General features: G+C 41.4%; 1 protein-coding gene across 2 annotated transcripts in view; it reads right to left on the bottom strand.

Annotated features, from left to right (window-relative positions):
- JMY (junction mediating and regulatory protein, p53 cofactor) overlaps positions 1–20951 on the bottom strand; it is a 67512-nt gene extending 46561 nt beyond the window's left edge. For both annotated transcript variants that reach the window (XM_024118168.3, XM_007102959.4), the window contains exon 1: positions 19774–20951. In XM_024118168.3, coding sequence (XP_023973936.1) covers positions 19774–20814 — 1041 coding nt within the window. In that variant the 5' untranslated portion in view covers positions 20815–20951. The remainder of the gene's footprint in view (positions 1–19773) is intronic.
- Between the last annotated feature and the right edge of the window lie 853 nt (positions 20952–21804).

The following is a 21804-nucleotide window of genomic DNA, read 5'->3' as shown; positions in this document are numbered from 1 at the left end:
CTTTGGTAATGTTTCAGGATACAAAATTAATGCACAGAAATCTCTTGCATTCTTATACACTAATGATGAAAAGTCTGGAAGAGAAATTAAGGAAACACTCCCATTTACCATTGCAACAAAAAGAATAAAATATCTAGGAATAAACCTACCTAAGGAGACAAAAGACCTATATGCAGAAAACTATAAGACACTGATGAAAGAAATTAAAGATGACACACAAACAGATGGAGAGATACACCGTGTTCTTGGGTTGGAAAAATCAACATTTTGAAAATGACTATACTACCCAAAGCAATCTACAGATTCAATGCAATGCCTATCAAACGACCAATGGCATTTTTCACAGAACTAGAACAAAAAAATTCACAATTTGTATGGAAACACAAAATACCCCGAATAGCCAAAGCAACCTTGAGAAAGAAAAATGGATCTGGAGGAATCAGGCTCCTGGAATTCAGACTATACTACAAAGCGACAGTAATCAAGACAGTATGGTACTGGAACAAAATCAGAAATATAGATCAGTGGAACAGGATAGAAAGCCCAGAGATAAACCCACACACATATGGTCACCTTATCTTTGATGAAGGAGGCAAGAATATACAATGGAGAAAAGACAGCCTCTTCAATAGGTGGTGCTGGGAAAACTGGACAGCTACATGTAAAAGAATGAAATTAGAACACTCCCTAACACCATACAAATATTTGCAAATGAAGCAACTGACAAAGGATTAATCTCCAAAATATACAAGGACCTCATGCAGCTCAATATCAAAAAAACAAACAACCCAATCCAAATGGGCAAAGACCTAAATAGACATTTCTCCAAAGAAGATATACAGATTGCTAACAAACACATGGAAGGATGCTCAACATCAATAATCATTAGAGAAATGTAAATCAAAACTACAAGAGGTATCACCTCACACCAGTCAGAATGGTCATCATCAAAATATCTAAGAACAATAAATGCTGGAGAGGGTGTGGAGAAAAGGGAATCCTCTTGCACTGTTGCTGGGAATGTAAATTGATACAGCCACTATGGAGAACAGCATGGAGGTTCCTCAAAAAACTATAAATAGAACTACCACACGACCTAGCAATCCCACTACTGGGCACATACCCTGAGAAAACCGTAATTCAAAAAGAGTCATGTAGCACGATGTTCATTGCAGCTCTATTTACAATAGCCAGGACATGGAAGCAACCTAAGTGTCCATCATCAGATGAATGGATAAAGAAGATGTGGCACATATATACAATGGAATATCACTCAGCCATAAAAAGTAACGAAATTGGGTCATTTGTAGCAAGGTGGATGGACCTAGAGACTGTCATACATAGTGAAGTAAGTCAGAAAGAGAAAAACAAATACTGTATGCTAACACATATATATGGAATCTAAAAAAAAAAAGGTTCTAAAGAACCTAGGGGCAGGACACGAATAAAGACGCAGACATAGAGAATGGACATGAGGACACAGGGAGTGGGGAGGGTAAGCTATGACAAAGTGAGAGAGTGGCATGGACATATATACACTACCAAATGTAAAATAGACAGCTAGTGGGAAGCAGCTGCATAGAACAGGGAGATCAGCTCGGTGCTTTGTGTCCACCTAGAGGTGTGCGATAGGGAGGGTGGGAGGGAGATGTAAGAGGGAGGAGATATGGGGATGTATGTATATGTATAGCTGATTCACTTTGTTATAGCAGTGAATAGCAGAAACTAACACACCATTGTAAAGCAATTATACTCCAATAAAGATGTTAAAAAAAATAATAATAAAGTTTACATGGAAAAATAAGAGAATAAAATAGCAAAAAAAAATAGGTTTTTTTGGCTGTGCTGTTAGGCGTGTGGGATCTCAGTTCTCCAATCAGGGATCGAACCTGTGCCCCCTTCACTGGAAGCATGGAGTCTTAACCACTGTACCACCACGGAAGTCTCCCCCCAATTTTTTTATAAAGAGTAATTGTGGAGAAAGGCAATGGCCTACCAGGTAGTATAAATATTTAATATAAGCACCAAGTACAATGAAGTAGTAAAGAGTTCAAATATATGAAAGTTTACTACACAATAAGCATGAATCATTCAAGAAATGTTTGTGATAATTGTCATTTAGTCAGGAATTTTTAAAAGTTGGATTCCCACCTTATTCCTTACACCAAAATAAATTACAGCAGTGTCAACAATTTAAATGCAAAGAACAAAATCATCTGGCTACAGACAAAAAAACTAAATCAAGAAACAAATAACAATGGGAAAAATATTTGCAATATAGACAATTTCCAAGATCAAAACAAACCAAACAACAAACAGGTAAAAATTGGAATGAATGAGTTCACAGAAATTATTCCTGAACAAATGAAGACTCATTCATACCTCAAAATAAATCACAAACTGAAACTTTTCATGGATAAGATCAAAAGGTTTTGAAAATACAGTCTTGTGTTTAAAAGGATACAGAAATAAATAGCAACCTCCTCCTTTTGTTTGAAAAAGTGTAAATTGATACATCCTCTACAGAAAGCAATTTCAACAAAATGCATATTTCTCTTTGACCCAGCAATTCCTCTTACAGAATTTTATCCTGTAGATATACATGCACATGTGGGAAAAGATATGCTATTTCAACAGCAAAAGATCAGGAAAAACCTATATATCAAACCAAATAGATTCAATGGAGCATTATCTAGCAACTGGAAGAAATACTGTTTATTAAGAGAAAAAAAAAAAACCAAGATGTATATAAAACATGCTACCATTTGAGTTGTTTAAAGGCGGAAAATAGGACATATATATATACTCTATGTCTTTGTACATGTAACTGAATCTGCAAGACACACAAGAAACTTATGGGTGACTGCCTCTGAGGTGCCTCTGAAGAGATGAGGAGATGGGGGAAGGAGTTGGGTTTACATTCCACTTTTCAATCATGATCTATCAAGTAAATACACTCTTTTTTAAAAAGGAAAGTCTTATACTCTATTTCTTCTTCACTCTCCCACCCCAAAAGTATCCTGGCTTACACATCAAAAAAGGAAAATTAAATTATCCCCTTTGCCACAATATCCAAAACTACACATATAACTTTTACTAAAGTATGAGAAATATGAAAATGATACATGCTTCTCTTCCTTTGCTCACCTATTTATTATTCATAAGTAGCTAAGTCATGTGTTAAGTCATCTATTTTAAGCTACAATTGAAAAGGATTATGAAAGTAATAGCAGCTGTGTGAATAATCAATTTCTAATCACAACACTCTTCTCAAGTCCCAGAAATCAGTTCTAACTCGTGGCAAAGGTGCTCACCTCCACCATGGCTTAACACCAAGGCTGCAGCACATCAGAAATAAAATAACCAGATTAAGGAAGAACAGGACAAGAAAATGGGGGGGTGGGGGTGAGGTGAGTGTTTAATAGCAGCAAAACAATGGTAATCTTTACAATGAATTATGAACTTTTTTTTTTTGGCCACGCCTTGCAGCTTGTGCAATCTTAGTCCCCCAGAGATCAAACACGAACCCTCAGCAGTGAAAGCACGGAGTCCTAGCCACTGGACCTCCAGGGAATTCCCTAAACTATCTTTTTATAGTTTTAATAAAGGCAATAATTCTCTCCTTGCAAGAAAATGTACATTCACAGAAGCCCTTTATTTTTTATTCCACTTGAAAATGGAACATTTACGTTGATTTTCCACTGAGGCCTAGGAATAGCAAAACTGTTAAAAGAATGAGAAAAAACCCAACATGGTAGCAACGTCTCTCAATAATAAATTTCCCCGAGCCATTTACAAGCGCTCAAATGACAGGATTCATCAGTAAGACAATCCTCAAATACTAAGCTTCGAGCTCTTCTTACAGAGACACTAAAGTAAATATAACGCACCAAACAGTTTAGATACTATTTTGTACCAACACAAAAACATCAAGTCACTATATGCTTGTTAATTAAATCATACTAGGACTCTACACAGACATGCAACCACAAGAAAGAAAATCAGTTATTCTATTCAAATATTAACATTTATTTATTTCCCAAATGGCTTTGATCAACAGAGCAGTACTTCTGCAAAGCTATTATGAACCAACTAAACTTAATACTCCTTCAGAGAAGCTCAAGGCATCTCACCTAACACTGCTAATTTATTAATTTGTCTTCTTTGCTATAAAGTTTCATGTTTTTCTAACATTCGATTACCTAAAAACCAATTATAGCTTCAATTGGCAATCTATTTTAATCTAAGGATCTGAAAATAATCTTAAAGGAAATGTATTTTAAAATGTCAAAAAGATGCTATTTACTAAGCATTAGACTGTTTAGTCTAAACCATTTCCTATAATCTCTGATAAAAGAATTCAACTGTAAAATATAATTACAACCTGTTACAGTAACATATTTAATTTTCTATTTTGCTAACCAAAGCTGACTAAATCCAGGGACTTTGTGGCTATTTGCAGGTTATAACCTGTGAAATGTAAAAGGTGCTATAAATAATACTCGCAAAAAAGAGTACAAAGAAATTGGAAAGAGAGTCAGCTTGCTTAGGATTAAGGATGTTTGGGATGTACAGGGAAGGTCTGAATTTAAAATGGAGAAAATGCTGTTTGCTAATTTGAGAAGATTCACTGACGGACACAAACAGAGTCAGAATGCAGATGGATCTGAGACTACAACATGCCTGCAAAGGATGATTTCAGAAGGGCTCAACTGCACCCAATACTATATAGAGATGCTCACTACAGGATGCAGAGGAAAGGAGGACAGGCGGGAATAGTGGCTGAAAGTAAAGAGCTGAATTATTTGTTTCCAAATCTGACACATCTCTAATGCAATTTTAGAAAGTTATTTTGCTCTACTGATTCACTTAAAAGAAATGAAGCAGAATTATATAAAGCATTAATTAAATATATTAGCCTAATAAGTAGAACACTTCTCCCTTACCCTTCTTTCTAGCCTTCCTAATGGACACCTTTTTTGCTTCCCCTGATCTAACCTGATAAAAACTAAGCTTTTAACCTACACTGATTTTTAAAACAAAGCTCTGCTTATTGTAAAATTTCTCTAGGGCAAGGACCCACAACTTTCATCAGGTTGTTAAAGGAGGCAGTACAACAGCTTTTAAATAATATCTTTCAAGACTCCCCATAACCACTGCAACAGAGAAAGTACAAAACTACCTTGTGCCATTTACTCCCTTCCCTAGTCCTATTCAACTTGGCTTCTAACCCAGTGAAAAGTTACAAATACAGGAGAGAAAAAGAATGCACCTTCTGTGCTTAACTGTGGAGTCCCCATCCTGTACCGTGCCAATCAGTTAGTTCTAGAGTCCTCTTTCTGACTTCAGGATTATAGGACTGCCACTATCCTTCAAGATCCTAGAATAATTTCTGATGTCCTAGGTATAAAATTTAGAAGCTAAACTCTCTCCTGAGCAGTTTCATAACTTTCTTCCTACTTTAATGTGTCAAACACCATAGAGTGCCTCATTTTTTGCCCTTAATTAAGAAGATGTTTAGGGACTTCCCTGGTGGTCCAGTAATTAAAGACTCTGTGCTTCCACTGCACAGGGTGCAGGTTCGATCCCTGGTCTGGGAACTAAGATCCCACATGCCTCGCAGTAGAGCCAAGAAAAAAAAAAAAAAAAAGATGTTTAGGACTTCACGTGGTGCAGTGGTTAAGAATCCGCCTGCCAATGCAGGGGACATGGGTTGGATCCCTGATCCAGGAAGATCCCACATGCCACGGAGCAACTAAGCCCGTGCACCACAACTACTGAGCCCACGCTCTGCAGCTACTGACGTCCTCCATGAGCTCTAGGGGCCCACAAGCCACAACTACTGAAGCCCTCGCGCCTAGAACTCGTGCTCCACAGCAAGAGAAGCCAATGCAATGAGAAGCCCGCGCACCTCAACAAAGAGTAGCCCCCGCTCGCAGTAACTAGAGAAAGCCCGTGCCCAACAACGAAGACCCAACACAGCCAAAAAAAAGAGATGTTTAAGAAGCAACATAAAAATCTACAAATAATATCATCATTAATTATTAAGACATGCAAACAATTATCTGTTTGTAGAAAAGGGTGACTCAAGACTAGCAATGAGGTGCTCAGATGGAAGAGGCCTATCCCAGCAATGAAACTGGATTTGTGGCCCTAGGAACTGCCCTTAGGTCTAGGTGACTTGTTTCCCCAACTGTCAACTAAGGACCAATGCCACACACATTTTCCACATTCACAAAGCACTGCTCAACTCTGTTCTTGTTTGAATCATTTTTGTTATTTCTATGTTAATCACTGATTGTCAGCAACTGTTAATGCTGAAATCCAATTTTAGAAAGTGTAAGGGCTACTGACAGTAATGACCCATTCTGATATTTTAAAAATTGGTTTTCAGATTCTTTACTTCATAGGTGAGTGGCAAATTTGATTTCATTTTACTCCTGGGGAGGAGACACCTTTAATTAAAATGTTAGGTACATGTATACACATCATACACAGAAACCAGCTTTATAACATATCAAAAAACATCTACTGAGCACCTGCTGTGTAAAGAAACACTGGGGAATTCAGGCATTAGAAAAGAATAACAACAAAACCCATCTCTGTCTCCTAGTTAAATGCATTTTAAAGGGGAGAAGGGGTCCATAAGGAGAAAAACCAGGGCAGCGGTTATGGATGATATGAACCGTATGTAACATAAGGCCTCTCTGATCTCTGAATTTCTGACAGCAAGTCCTCTGGTTTCTGACAGTGGTCAGAAATGACTTTCTTCAGGAAGGGCGCCTGACCTGGCCCTGGAAAGAAGGGTGGAACTTGGACAAAAGAATGACAACATGGGTGGGGTGGGTGTCCTATACAATGGAGCATGGTGTACAGTGAGTTCAGTGAATAATCGGTAAAAGAGCTTGACTAGAATAATGAAAGGTTCACGTAGAGCAGAGAAAGAGATAAGAAACTGGCAAGCTAACCAAAATATGCATGACTCTGAATGTCAGGAATTTGGAATCTGTTCACAGGACAATGGTAAGCAATGGAAGAGTTTGGTTTGGTGTGTGTATGTTACAGCTAAAGAGTTGGGTGTGAAGATGTGCAAAGTAATGCTTTAAAGTAGTTTGGGGGACTTCCCTGGTGGTCCAGTGGTTAAGACTTTGCCTTCCAATGCAGGGGGTGCGGGTTCGATCCCTGGTCGGGGAGCTAGGATCCCACATGGCGCGGGGCCAAAAAACCAAAACATAAAACAGAAGCAACACTGTAACAAATTCAATAAAGACTTTAAAAATGGTCCACATCATAAAATAGTTTGGGAGCAAGGTATACAAAGGCTACAATGCAAGGAAGACACTGAAGGAGAGCTAAGGATGAAATAGTGAGATGAAATAGTCCATCCATCCAAACTATTCAAAATATTGAATAGTTTCAATATTTTCATCCTTGAAATAGTCCAAGGATGAAATAGTGAGATTAAACTAAAGTGGGTGTAGGAGCAACATTAGAAAGCAGTAACCAATGCATGAATGACTCCACAGTTCTTCAGTTCTAAAATTCATATTTAACATTTCTGAATCAGTATGCATTTACAAATCAGTATGTAAATATAACACATTGATGTAGGTATAACTATTATGCCACTTTACAAAGAACCAGAGGCAAAGAACCAGAACTTGCCTAAAGTTAGGTAGCTGGTGAAAGATAGAAGTGAATCCTCCACAGCTTAACTCAAGCTCTTAACCACTACCTTATTTGTCCCTACTCATAACCAGTCTATCACCTTTCCCTTACGTGAATGATACCAATCTTCGGGGTCTAGGAAGACTGAAAATACGATGAAATATATATATACAATGGAGAAATACTCAGCCATTTAAAAAAATGAAATTTTGCCATTTGCAACAACATGGATGGACCTGGAGGGTATTATGCTTAGTAAAACGACTCAGAGAAGACAAATACGGTATGATATCACATATATATGGAGTCTAAAAAATAAAACAAACGAATGAACATAACAAAAAAAAAGAGACTCAGAGATATAAAGAACAAACTAGTGGTTACCAGTGGGGAGAGGGAAAGGGGGATGGGAAATAAAGGTAAGGGGATTAAAAGGTACAAAGTATTATATATAAAGTAAATAAGCTACCAGGATATACTGTACAGCAAAGGGAATATAGCTAATATTTTACAGTAAATTTTTGTTTTATATATAAATTTATTTATTTATTTTTGGCTGCATTGGGTCTTTGTTGCTGTGCGCGGGCTTTCTCTAGTTGTGGTGAGCGGGGGCTACTCTTCGTTGCGGTGCACTGGCTTCTCACTGCAGCGGCTTCTCTTCTTGCGGAGCACGGGCTCTAGGTGTGCGGGCTTCAATAGTTGTGGCACACGGGCTCAGTAGTTGTGGCTCGTGGGCTCTAGAGCGCAGGCTCAGTAGTTGTGGCGCACGGGCTTAGTTGCTCCATGGCCTGTGGGATCTTCTCGGACCAGGGATCGAACCTATGTCCCCTGCACTGCCAGGCAGATTCTTAACCACTGTGCCACCAGGGAAGTCCCACAGTAACTTTAGATGGAGTATAATCTACAAAAATTTTGAATCACTATGTTGTACACCTGAAACTAATATAATATTGAAAACCAATTATACCTCAATAAAAATAAATAAATAATAGTGGGGGGGTTTCCAAGTTTTAGGTCTCATAAGACTCAACATATAGAGTAAAACCTGCTCAAGAGTCAACTCCAAGGCCCTCCAGGGAGCCAGAGACCTTTTAATACACTGTTTACAAAAATCAAGCACCTCGACAGGCTTCACTGTGAGCTGGCACATAATTTCCTTTTACCAAAATAATGCATGTTCAGCTATTGCTAAAGTTAATTCTTGTCCCTTTCTCTCTTAATCTTCCATTTCTTTTTTTTTTTATTTTTTATTTTATATTGGAGTATGGTTGATTAACAATGTTGTGTTAGTTTCGGGTGTACAGCAAAGTGATTCAGTTATACATATAGTACATGTATCTATTCTTCAAATTCTTTTTCTATTTAGGTTATTACAGAGTACTGAGCAGAGTTCCCTGTGCTATACAGTAGATCTTTGTTGGTTATATATGTTAAATATAGCAGTGTGTACATGTCAATCCCAAACTCCCTTTCTCTAACCGTACTTGTCATAAACTTTCATTTTCATTTGGCAACCCCAATACCCAAATTCACATCACCTAATAGAAAAGGGAAAAAAAAGGAGGCAGGATTTCCAACTGAATATAAATCAAGAGAGTTAACATCCTTAACTGCCTTCCTCCTCTGCCTAGCCAGAAAAATAAGATAATTATTTAGTATAGTTATGAGGGCAAGGGGAGTACAATATTAACTATTCAAAGTTATGTACCAATTGTTTGAAATGGGAATAAATAGCATGAGAAATGAGGCAGATTTCAGGTCTTACCTTAGAATACACCAAATTCCCTATTTCTACTGTGGGGGGAAAAGTATCAGGAAATGTTTAGAGGAGAACATAAATTTTCTTGAAAGTAAGCTATTATCACACCATCTAAACCAACTCACCCTTAGCTAGCTTAATATAGAACAGAACTTACAACAGATATTTAAACATCAGTGTAACATTTATTCTTCCTGTGATTACAGGAAAATTATTTTTATGAGTCTGTATAAGAAAGACATGCATTCTGTCTCACATTAGAGTTTTATGGATCATACATGCACAAATTTAAATTCACCTCCTCTGGGATTACAATGTTCTCCAATGACAGACAACATTGTTGATTACAGTATATGTACATAATCAAGGTTTTCCAAAAACAGTCATCAGCCAAACACTGTTAATGTTTCTGTCCAATGATGAGACATTAACCATGTATTTCAATTTGACAAAGTCCCCAAAAAAAGTCATCAGCCAGACACTGTTAATGTTTCTGTCCAATGATGAGACATTAACCACGTATTTCAATTTGACAAAGGCTAAGTTTATCAGTTAGCCTTACTCCCTTTCTACAGAGGTGAAGATAGTCTAGTGGTTAAGAAAACCAGCTGGAATCAGGCATGGATTTGAATCTGGTTCTCTTACACAGATATGTTATCTTAGGCAAGTTTATCTAATCTCTTTGAACCTGTTTCCTCTATTGTAAAATCCCTACCTCTTAGGTTGATATGAAGATTAATATTAATAGGAGTTAACATTTATCAAGTGTTTATTGAGTAAATGGCACTGTTCTAAGTACCTTACATAAAAGCTACTTTTAAATCACTCTATGAGGCAGCAGTATTATTCTCCTCACTTTACAGATGAGGAAGCTAAGGCACTGAGAGAATTAGGTGGGCCCAAATACATAAAGCTATTAAGTGGAGGAGCCAGGACTCAAACTCACCTGAACCCTACCTCTTAACTCCTATCAACATGCTAACTTAATGTATCAATATTTAAATACCTCTGCACAGTGCTTGACCCACAGGAAGCATTCAATAAAAATTAGTTATTATGATCATTAAAAACTAGAGCCTCAGGACTTTCCTGGTCGCACAGTGGTTGAGAATCTGCCTGCCAATGCAGGGGACACGGGTTCGAGCTCTGGTCCGGGAAGTTCCCACATGCCACGGAGGAACCAAGACCGTGCGCCACGACTATTGACCCTGCGTGCTCAACTACTGAGCACAAGTGCTGCAACTACTGAAGCCCACCCGCCTAGAGCCCGTGCTCCACAACCAGAAGCCACCAGAATGAGAAGCCCATAGAGCGCAACGAAGAGTAGCCCCTGCTCGCCGCAACTAGAGAAAGTCCGTACACAGCAATGAAAACCCAACACAGCCAAACAAATAAATTAACTAATTAATCAATTTAAAAAAACAACAAAAAAACTAGAGCCTCACATACGTCTCCACATATTGGTTGCTCCAGTTATTACCCTGTTAAGAGCCAGTAAAGAGGGGACAGAGTCAGACAGCAAGGTGAAGAGAAAGAAAGGCTTTCAGAAATAATTTTAGTAATTAAACATTGGTTTTGTAAGTGTAATTTTAGCAAGTTATCAAAAAGTGATGGGAAACCAGTTGTTTGTTTGTTTGTGGTACGCAGGCCTCTCACTGTTGTGGCCTCTCCCGTTGCGGAGCACACAGGCTCCGGATGCACAGGCTCAGTGGCCATGGCTCACAGGCCCAGCCGCTCCGCGGCATGTGGGATCTTCCCGGACCGGGGCACGAACCCGTGTCCCCTGCGTCGGCAGGCGGATTCTCAACCACTGCGCCACCAGGGAAGCCTGGAAAGCAGTCTTAACAATAAAGTCCATAGGGAAAAGGACACACACAAAAAAAAACCCTCAAGTAATGGTAATGAACAAAGTGAGGACTAGAAAACGAATCCAAAAAACAGGCAGAAACACCACTCCTGCCTGCTTCAGTGCCCTCGTGTACTCAAAAACGAATCAGAGCTTTTTCAAAGCCTGAAGAAACTCTAGCAACATTAGAAGTGCTGTGTCTTAGACAGTCACCTTACTGCAGAGGGACCCAAACCTGGATACAAGCGAACCCGTGCCCCCTGCGTCGGCAGGCGGATTCTCAACCACTGCGCCACCAGGGAAGCCTGGAAAGCAGTCTTAACAATAAAGTCCATAGGGAAAAGGACACACACAAAAAAAAACCCTCAAGTAATGGTAATGAACAAAGTGAGGACTAGAAAACGAATCCAAAAAACAGGCAGAAACACCACTCCTGCCTGCTTCAGTGCCCTCGTGTACTCAAAAACGAATCAGAGCTTTTTCAAAGCCTGAAGAAACTCTAGCAACATTAGAAGTGCTGTGTCTTAGACAGTCACCTTACTGCAGAGGGACCCAAACCTGGATACAAGCACATAAAACAAGTGGCTCAGGTCCCAACAGTTGCCACACTGTGCTTGTAAACTGTCCTGGATCCTTATGGAAAAGAAGACTGTAATTTCATTCTGCAAACATGAAATTAACGCCCACAGAGGGTAAGTGACAGCATAAGGTCAAGCAACTAGCATCACAATTAGGACAAAAATACAGATTTTCGGGGCTTCCCTGGTGGCGCAGTGGTTGCGCGTCCGCCTGCCGATACAGGGGAACCGGGTTCGCGCCCCGGTCTGGGAAGATCCCACATGCCGCGGAGCGGCTGGGCCTGCGCGTCCGGAGCCTGTGCTCCGCAACGGGAGAGGCCATAAACAGAGGGAGGCCCGCATACCACAAAAAAAAAAAAAAAAAAAAAAAAAGCCACCCCAGAGGGACGTATTTGTTTTTTTGTATTATAACCAGACTGCCGAACCCGGCTTCACTGTAGGTTCCCGATAGCACCAGTTATCCTATTGCTGAGAGCTGTGCCAGGCTGGGCTGGTGTCCCCAGGCACAGCAGCAGGAGGGAACAGACCACAGAAGCCTTCCTGATTTGGGGAGAAGAGCTGGGAGTGGAGACAAGGAAGGGCAGGCGTTCTTGCTACACAGCACATCCCTCCCATCCCAGAGCTGGACCTTAAACAGGGAAGGGGGAGGGGGGGAGAAAAAGCACATTTTCCAAGGAAGCCGAAAGCTGGGCACTGGGCAAAACCTCCTGTTTGGGTGGCTCTGGGCAACCTGGGGCCACCACTGGGGTGGGTGGGTATAAAAGGAGAGTGGGTTTAGGCAGAAAGATGGGGTTAAACAGATTTCATCAATTCTTTCTCCCTGTCCATCCCACCTGCCTGAGGTGTGGGAGAATTCCAGAAGCTATCTGGTTGCTGTCTGGGGTGGGAAACACAGGAAGAGACCTAGAAGCCAGGGTCTGCCCCCGCCCTCTGGGTGAGGGAGGGTGAGAGGCTGTAGTTGGGTATAGGAGATGGGGGGACTCGGAAGCTGCCGAGGCCCGCATACAACAAAAAAAAAAAAAAAAAAAAAAAAAAAAAAAAATTAAAAAAAAAATACAGATTTTCCTAAGCCATGTTCAATACATTTTCTTTCCACTAAGCACTAATTAAGATAGTGTAGTGAGATATTTCTTAAAAAGTACCCTACCTCAACTAATTGTTAGCAGCAGGATGACTTGGTAACCAATTTTAATTAAAATTTTTTTCCTTAAGAAAATGACCATTCTTGTTTATCACTGTATTCTCCCTGTGCCTATATTACTTCATTGCACTAATAATATTTGTTGAATAAACTAAGCCCCAAGCCATCACCCTCACTGTAACCTTACAAGTTACAATAAAGCCCCAAATCATTAAATGAACTTCATTTATCCTTAAGACCACTCTCTATAAAATGTCTAGCTCACAAGGCCTATTTTTATTTCATAGCCTATTATACAAAACCTTCACTATAGTCAGAAAAGTCTATTATATGCAATTATAACTATATAAAATTTAAAATTCAAGGACAAGCATAAGGGCAATTCCCCACACTTAAGAAAACTCAAAAATTTCTAGCTTTTTGCTGAATGAATCCTTCTCTGCTCCTATGCAGTTTTAGTAACTTAGATACTCTGTGTTAAGGCTACTTGATATTAACAGTCCCCTACACAAAGCTTGAAAAGCCAAATGAACTTCACCACCTCTATCAAAAAACAAATAGCACCAAGAACTATTGTTCAGTCTTCACTGCCTATGTCTCTTACCCATACAACTTAATTTTTCTCCTATGACAACTAAGGAAACTGGGTGGATTCAGAGGGAGCAGATCCTGGCCTATTAATGAGTAGTAGAAAGAGCCACAGGGAAATTTCCCATTACAAAAAAATAAGCACACATACAACTAACCATCAACGGAAAGCCACCCTGTGCTTTCAAGTACCACTTCCAACAATATTCTACAATCAATAAAAGGCCAAATAAAGCAGCAATGGAGAACAGTGAGACTAGTTACATGTTAAGATTTTGGGAATGAAGATTGCTAATTCAACCACAACAACTGTTATGTTTGACAAACTAAACCTCCCACTCACCTTCTCCCTTCCACACACACACACATACACACACACACACACACACAAAATAGTACTCACATTATGAAAGTATTTGTCCAAGTTGGTCTTATTTTAGCAAGGAGAAAACATGTCTGTGAAATATCTGGTGGGCCAGGAATCATGTGATGTTGGTAAGCAGAGAAACCACCACATAAATTATTTATCAGGAAAGCTGCCATCCTGCCACCAGCCTCCATGTTTCTGTTTTACAGAAACACTAACTGAGAAACATATATTCAACTTTTTTTCTACACCTACCTTTTTTTTTTCAGTAATATGACAAATGGCCAAAAGTTTATTGGGACATAGGATTGAAAAAAGAGATAAATATCTAAGTCATTATTTTAACAGTTTCCAGCTGTTAAAATAACGTTGTTGTCTTTCATCACAACTATTGTCTTTCATCACAACTTTCAAGAATCCCACAAAATTCATTTAGCTTCATCATTCCTTAACTGTTTTACAGTAAAAGAGCAGTTTGCACCATGTTTATGGAAATATCCAGGCAGAACAGCTCTCTCCTCTGCAACTAAGTACATCATGTCCTTCCCGAGACTGCTTCTACTATTTATACCTAATCATGGGTTGTGGCTCACTGGCCCAAAGACCAGCATCCTAGGACTCCTAAACGACTGTCATTTCTCTAATGTATACACAGATCTTCCTTGACTTACACTGGGGTTACTGCCCGATAAACCCATCATAAGTTGAAAGTATTGCAAGTCAGAACTGCATTTAATACACCTAACCCACTGAACATTATAGCTTAGCCTAGCCTACCTTAAATGTGCTCAGAACACTCACATTAGCCTACACTTGGGTAAAAATCATCTAACAAAAGCTTATTTTATAATAAAGTGTTAAATATCTCATGTAATTGATTGAATACTGTACTGAAAGTGAAAACAGAAAGGTTGTATGGGCACAGAACGGTTCTTTACCCTAGTGATCCTGTGGCTGACTGGGAGCTGCAGCATGCTGCCCAGTATTAAAAGAGTAAGGTACCCAGGAAAAGATCAAAATTTGAAATATGGTTCCTACTGGATGCGTATCACTTTCACATCATCTTAAAGCTGAACCACCTTAAGTTGGGGACTGTCTGTAGTTGGGGCTTCAGCAGTGCTCTCGAGTTTTATAGCTAATCTTAGTTTTCCAGGAAAATTAGTAAAGTCATAATTGGGAAGAGGGGTGATAAGTAAACAATCTTCATAGAGCTCCTTGCCCCTTCTCTTAAACAACTCAAGTCAGGAGTTGTTTATAGTCATTTTAAAATACAAAGAAAAACAGTGATTGGGCACGCTTGTCTAACATAAACCCATCCTTGCACCCTAGGCAACCTACTTCTAAAACACAATGTGTGGACTATGCCCTACACTATGCCTATCAGGATTAATTTGAAGTAAAACAAACAAGTTATCTTAAAAGTTCATTATTGACTTGACTATATTTTAAATTACTGATGCCACCCTCCCATTCTCAGGAGCGGAGACTGATATCCTTTCTAATGTCATCAGGGAAAAAAGGCATTTGTAGAAAAGGCCTATGTCTGGATTAGGACAAATCAAGTTTGAATCTGAGTTTAGTCACTTCTCAGCAGTTTAAAATTGGCCAAATCTCAACTTCTGCTTCAGTAAAATATGTATAAAACGCCACTTGTCTCAAAAGATAGAGTAGAGGATGAAAGGGGATAGGTAATGTGAAGCGCCGCAATACCTAAGTAGTGCCAATATTTACATTGCCTTGAAACAACACTTTCTGGAAGCCTCCTTTATAAGTGCCAAACACATTGTTAGGTACTTTTTCATGTCTTAAGTCTTCAGAAATCCTTTAAGCATTTTCCCCATTTCTCTATTTTAAAGAGGTTAAATAACTAAACAGGTCACTGAAGTGATGAGTACTAATTCAAGCCCAGGTTTTTCTGACTCCAAACAGAGTACGCTCTGTCTACTGTGTGCCTTACATGGCTACTTTTGAAAACACATGCTTCTCTCAGTGGTTTCAACTGGAAAAGTTAGAACTGAGCAGTTTTATAAACATCATAAATTCCAAAGTGAACAATGATTTTCAGATTTTAATCAAGCCTACCGTCATAGTTAAGGTTTACTATCTAAAGGACCACAATCATTTCAATAGTTGTCCTTATACTGAAACCATTATTTACAAAATCCAAGTCATCAAAGGTAAACCATAGTATGGCTTGTAATATGATACTTAGCTTTAACCAACAACCAAGGCTACTGTTGAAACCATTCCAATAGGTCCTGGTGGCACTTGATTCATTCAGGGATTTAGCGCTTGCTATATAAACAGCACTACTTACAGTAAATCCTTGTGAAAGTCCAAGACAAGCCTACCATGTAAAAAATTTCACATTTCATTTGTACTCAAGATTAAAGCCCTAAGTAGTATACAATCTACAATTCTTATGTCATATAAAAATAATTTCATTAGTATTGTATAAATTGTACCACCTCACAAACTAGTCAATTGACCAAATTTGTAAACCATTAACAAAAACTTCTGGCAGAAAACTTAAGGTTTAATTCTTCAATACTCCACAAGACAGATATAGGACTACTTCTTATAACCCCATATTAAATCATAAATATATTCCAAAAATTAAATTCCAATAGAGGTTATGTCCTAAGCTTACAAAGCAGATAATTTATAATTGTGGTTTTAAAGCTCTTTTTGAAGAACACCTTTAAGCCTTTCCCTCCAAAACTGTGACTATGCCTATGCATATACAGGCGCCTACGCATTCTACTTAAGGTACTCCATTAAAGTCCATCTATAGCTTCCCTCAATTTATAGGAAATTCACCAACCCCAGATAACAACTCCTTATTTAGGAAGTTATGTACAGTATTTACAGTTTTAAGAGTTTTTTCTCCTAGTTTTTAAACAGTATGGTCCCTTGAGGAATTTACATTTATCAGCTCAAATTTTTTATTTACTCACAACTTGACATTAAAATGACACTTCTGGGCTTCCCTGGTGGTGCAGTGGTTGAGAGTCTGCCTGCCAATGCAGGCGACTCGGGTTCGAGCCCTGGTCTGGGAAGATCCCACATGCCACGGAGCAACTAGGCCCGTGAGCCACAACTACTGAGCCTGCGCGTCTGGAGGCTGTGCTCCGCAACAAGAGAGGCCGTGACAGTGAGAGGCCCGCGCACCGCGATGAAGAGTGGCCCCCGCTCACCACAACTAGAGAAAGCCCTCGCACAAAAACGAAGACCCAACACAGCCAAATAAATAAAATAAATTTAAAATGACACTTCTAAATCTTTTAAATTCCTGCAACACTAAAAAACAACAACAAAAAAAAACTGGTGTCCTTTGTCCACTATTATTAAGAGTGCTCACAAGATGTGTGGCCCTGAACTAGGGGTGGCAAAGAAGAGAATTCCATGATACTGTCAAGGCTGGTGACCTTGATAAGTTTACAGTCTCGTTGTACAGTCTGTTCTATTAAAAAAAAAAAAAACCCCTCCTTCCACAATTTACTGACCATTTTGCACAAATAGGTGTGGTCTCTAAACTGAAACCTTTAAATGGATAGGAAAAGGAAGACTGTAGAAAAAAGAACCGGAAAACAGATTCAGAGAAATTAAAGGAAAAACATGACCAAAGGATCAAATTTTCCAGCAACACATACCTAAGAATATGTTTGATTTACCACATATACCTAGTTTTTAAAAACCTATAGCCAATTCCAGAAGAACTGTGGAACTGGGAATTAAAAAAAAAAAGATTTAGACATAATTACTAACTCAATAGAATTGATAAAACAAAAATGTCACAACTTATACAACGATTTTACCTTAAAAAATGGTACTACAAACTACTGACAGCAAAAAATTTAAGCAGATGGAGAAGAAAAAAATATATGGCAGTTATGCTATACACTCCCACTGTCACGCCCATGGCAGACATCTCTAATTAATCATGCAATGCTTTCCCCCTACTGAGCTTAATTTCTTCCAAAATAACCTTCCAGTAGAAATCAGGGTGGGCATTATAACTGGACCTATTTGTTGTCCTTGACAGCTATTTTTCAAATACTGTTCAACTAAGCGAAGAACCAAAAATTTATGCATTTAATGTTCAATGGATTTATAATAGACTTCATTTAGAGTTTTTCCCAAAACAAAATACTCTTTAAAAGTTTAAATTTTCTCTGTTGAAGAGAATAAAACATTATGGTCAATATAACCTTAATTAGGAAAAATACTCTTTTTCAAATAAGTACATGAGTTCTAGAAAACTTTAATAAACTATATTTTTCAGCAGCCTTCGTTTTTGACCCAGTTTGAATGAAATAACCAGAAAGAATTACTTTTTCTGAGTATCAGTAAAGTTAAAAGCAGACATACCTATATCATTCCGGGATGAAAAAATAGAAAGTTTAAAAAAAAAGGATAATATATACCTGTAAAATGAATAAGCGAAAAGAAGCACTAACTTTGTCCTTGCAGTTTAAAAGAAATACCGGTCACTATTAAAACTCTAAAGAGAAAGTGACCATTTTAACATTTGTCACTTCCTTCCAGAAACGATTTAAGGTAGAATACAGACTCCAGAAGTGAGATGATAAAAAAGGAAATAAAAACAGATTCCTGGAACTAAAGGATCATACTATGATGGGTGATGTTTAGCATAAAGTAAACTAACAGAAGTCAAAACCTGGATTCACTCTAAGTTTTAAGAGAGCACTGTGGGATAAGGGATAAAGTATTATTTCCTAATTCCTTAAGTCCAGCAAAGACTTCATAATATTCTATGAAGAAACCAGAAGGCTCCAGCTTCCTAGCACTAATAGGAGTACATAAACATAGGCAAGGCTGGCAGATGACAACACAATGTCAGCAATATAAACACGATAAAAGGGGGCATTTCCCCACCCCAACTCCAACCTCAATTGATACTAATACTAAAAATAATAAACTGCTTTGAGAACGAGAGTACTTCTTTAGTAGTTTTTTCGGCAGAAGCTGATAAGTACACATGATCTCAAATTATACGTATCTTTTCCACATCGTAGAGCTCCCTGTGTATAACCATTCAGACCTTTTCCCATTGTTTCCTGTTATTTTAAAGATTCGTTTGAAAAAGTGTTTGCACTACTTTTACTTCTCAAGTCCAAAAACATAATAAACATTCCTGCCCAGGGCCTTTTTTCTCCCTAAAACAAGAGTGAAACATGAGCCCTCTTTAAAGACTTGCTATATTCCTAGAGTGTGTATAAAACCTTTCAAAGTCCATTTGCATCCAATTGTCAGTAAGGGCTTTTTCATTTGGACAGGCCACTCCTCTGGAGGAAAATGATTTTTAAATTTGCCTAAGTTGCCAAATCACATATGGAGACAAAATACTGACCGTTTTTGCTCCATAAGACAAGCCATTTTGAATAAATGAACATGACGCCAGGAAAGTAAGGTTAATAATCTGGGTAATTATTGCTGGAAACAACTTCAGGGACAAAGAGAAACGCTCATTTAGCTTATACGTATGGGACAGCTTTCTGCTAAATGGCTTTAATCTTATTACCAGTACTTAGTAGCAAAAAGACTTTACAGAATCTATGTGGTAAGTCGGAGGCGGAAATCTAAAGACTTATCAAAGTTCCTTCAGAGGACAAATTAAGGAAAGCCACGGTTTCCCCCACTACTGAAAGGAATAACGGGGGAGATAGGTCAGGAACCATTCCTTTTCCCTTGTCTAGCTAGAAACACAAGCGCCCCAAGTGCGCACAGCCTAGACCGAGGCTCCAGCCTCCGGCGGTGAGGACGAACCAAAAGCAATGAGTGGACCCCAGACTACGTTCTTACCTCCTGGATGCGCTTCCTAGCCCGCTGAAGCACTTCTTCGTAGCCCTTCTGCCGCAGCTCGCTAAGGCTTTCGTAATACTCCTCCGGGTCATCGGTCTCGGTGAAAAGTACCTGGGAGAGGATCTTCCAGCCACAGGTGTCCAGGCCGTGACCCAGGTAAACCTGGAGCTGGTAACACAGCGTGTCGATCTCCTGCTCGGTCATCTCCGGGGCGCCCCCGAACAGCACCGTCCACATGCCCGAGGGCTCCTCGGGGAACACAGGCAGGCACGGCTCCAGCTGCGAGTTCACGGAGCACAGCTGCTGGTGCACCGCGCGCAGATCCTGGAAGGAGAAGAGCCCGGCCCAGCTGCACTCCTCGGCCGGGGACTCCAGCTCGGCGGCGGGCTGCGGCTGCTCAGCGTCCGAGAGCGCCAGCGCCGCCGGGTCCGCCTCGTCCTCCCTCACCATTTCCAGCACCTCGATCTCCTCGGTGACCGTCCCGCAGGCGCTCACTACCCGCACCGACGACACCGGCGCCTCCTTTGGCGCCGGCGGGGCTGCAGCAGCGGCAGCCCCCGCCACATCCCTGCCTCCAGATGTCTTCCGGACCGGGCTGGAGTTGGCCCGCACTGGGCTCCGAAGAGGGCTCTCCGCCCCTTTGCTGGCCGAACTCCGCAGCAATGGGTTTCCCCGAAGGCTGCACGCGCTCCGCGGAGAGCCTCCCTCCGCCCAGGCCAGGCGCCTCCGGGACCCGGGGCTCCTGCCCAGAGACGCGGAGGCAGTGGCCTCGGGGCGACCCTTGCCCGCCGGGCTCCCCGGCCCCCGGGTCCCGTCGGACGCGGGTGCGCCAGGCTCAGCGCCCCCTCGCGCCCCCGCCTGCTCCCGGGTGCCGCTCCTCTGCCTCTGGGCCGTCCGGTTGTGGCAGGTTATGGCAAACTTGCCCTCAATCTCGTTCCAGGCTACGATGAAGACGAACTTGTGCTTCTCGCGCTCGTCGAACACATGGGGCCGCACGGCCACCCAGTCCGACTCGAGCGTCTCCTCGAGTGCGAACGACATGGTGGCTCCGGCGCCAGGCCGCGGGGAAGGCGCCGCCGGCCCTGCCCGCCCAAGGACTCACCGGCTGACTGCACCGCGCCCCCAGCTCACCCTCGCCGGGAGCCTTCAGCCATCTTAGCGCGCCGGCCGGCTCTCCCCGCTCGCTCGCCCGTCTCTTCGCACTCGCACCCGCCGCGCTCCTTTGTGGTGCGGCTCCCGGGAAAGACAATACGCGTCGCAGGAGCAGGTAGTTCACATGGTCACGTGCGGTCGGATCTGTTTACAAGCCCTGCGCTGCGGCAGCGCCTTGCGCCCGCCCGGGCCGCCCCCCGAGCGAGGCCGCGGTGCTGCGTCTGCGGCGCTCCGGAGGTGAGGCGCGGGTTGCCTGGCGCCGGGCAGGCGGGTAGGTGGTCGGGACCGGCGGCTTGTGAGCCTCCGCCGCTCGCCCGGGCCGATCTCGCCGCCCCTCCTCCTCTTCTTCCCGACCCACTGGAGCCGGCGTGACGGAGGGACGCGTCTCCTAAACTCTGCGCCTCAGTATCGCCACAATGTTGCCATTCGGCTGCTGACGTCGCGGCTCCACGAGGGACGTAAACACGGGCACGTGCCGCACGCTGGTGACGCGGCGGCGGAGGCGCGCACACCCCGCCCGCGCGCGTCGGCCCCGCCCCTCTGCGTCTCCCGCCCCCGCCCGCTCGCGGCCGCGCGCCTGAGTCTTGTCTTCCTCCGGCTCAGTCTCCTTCTCCGGCGATCTGGAGCCAGTGACCCGCATGCAGAGAGAGAGGCAGGTGTACCCTGCGGGACAGGTGGCCTCCGAACCCAGGAAAACAGGAACGAAGGTGGAGGAGCTAAGAATTTTTGAACTCCAGTCATTCAAAGGGACCCTCAGGTGTAAATTTTCCTCCATTCGCCCGGAGGGGTAACTCCTATATTCAGAAAGAAGTAGTCCGTAACGTTATGTGAACCATGTGCTAAACTTTAATGGGATACCCTAGACTATTGGGTTCTCTC

Source organism: Physeter macrocephalus, chromosome 8 (assembly GCF_002837175.3).
Source record: "Physeter macrocephalus isolate SW-GA chromosome 8, ASM283717v5, whole genome shotgun sequence".
Taxonomy (NCBI): Eukaryota; Metazoa; Chordata; class Mammalia; order Artiodactyla; family Physeteridae; genus Physeter; species Physeter macrocephalus.
Note: the sequence above shows the minus strand (reverse complement) of the source record. Positions and strands in the feature narration are given on the sequence as shown.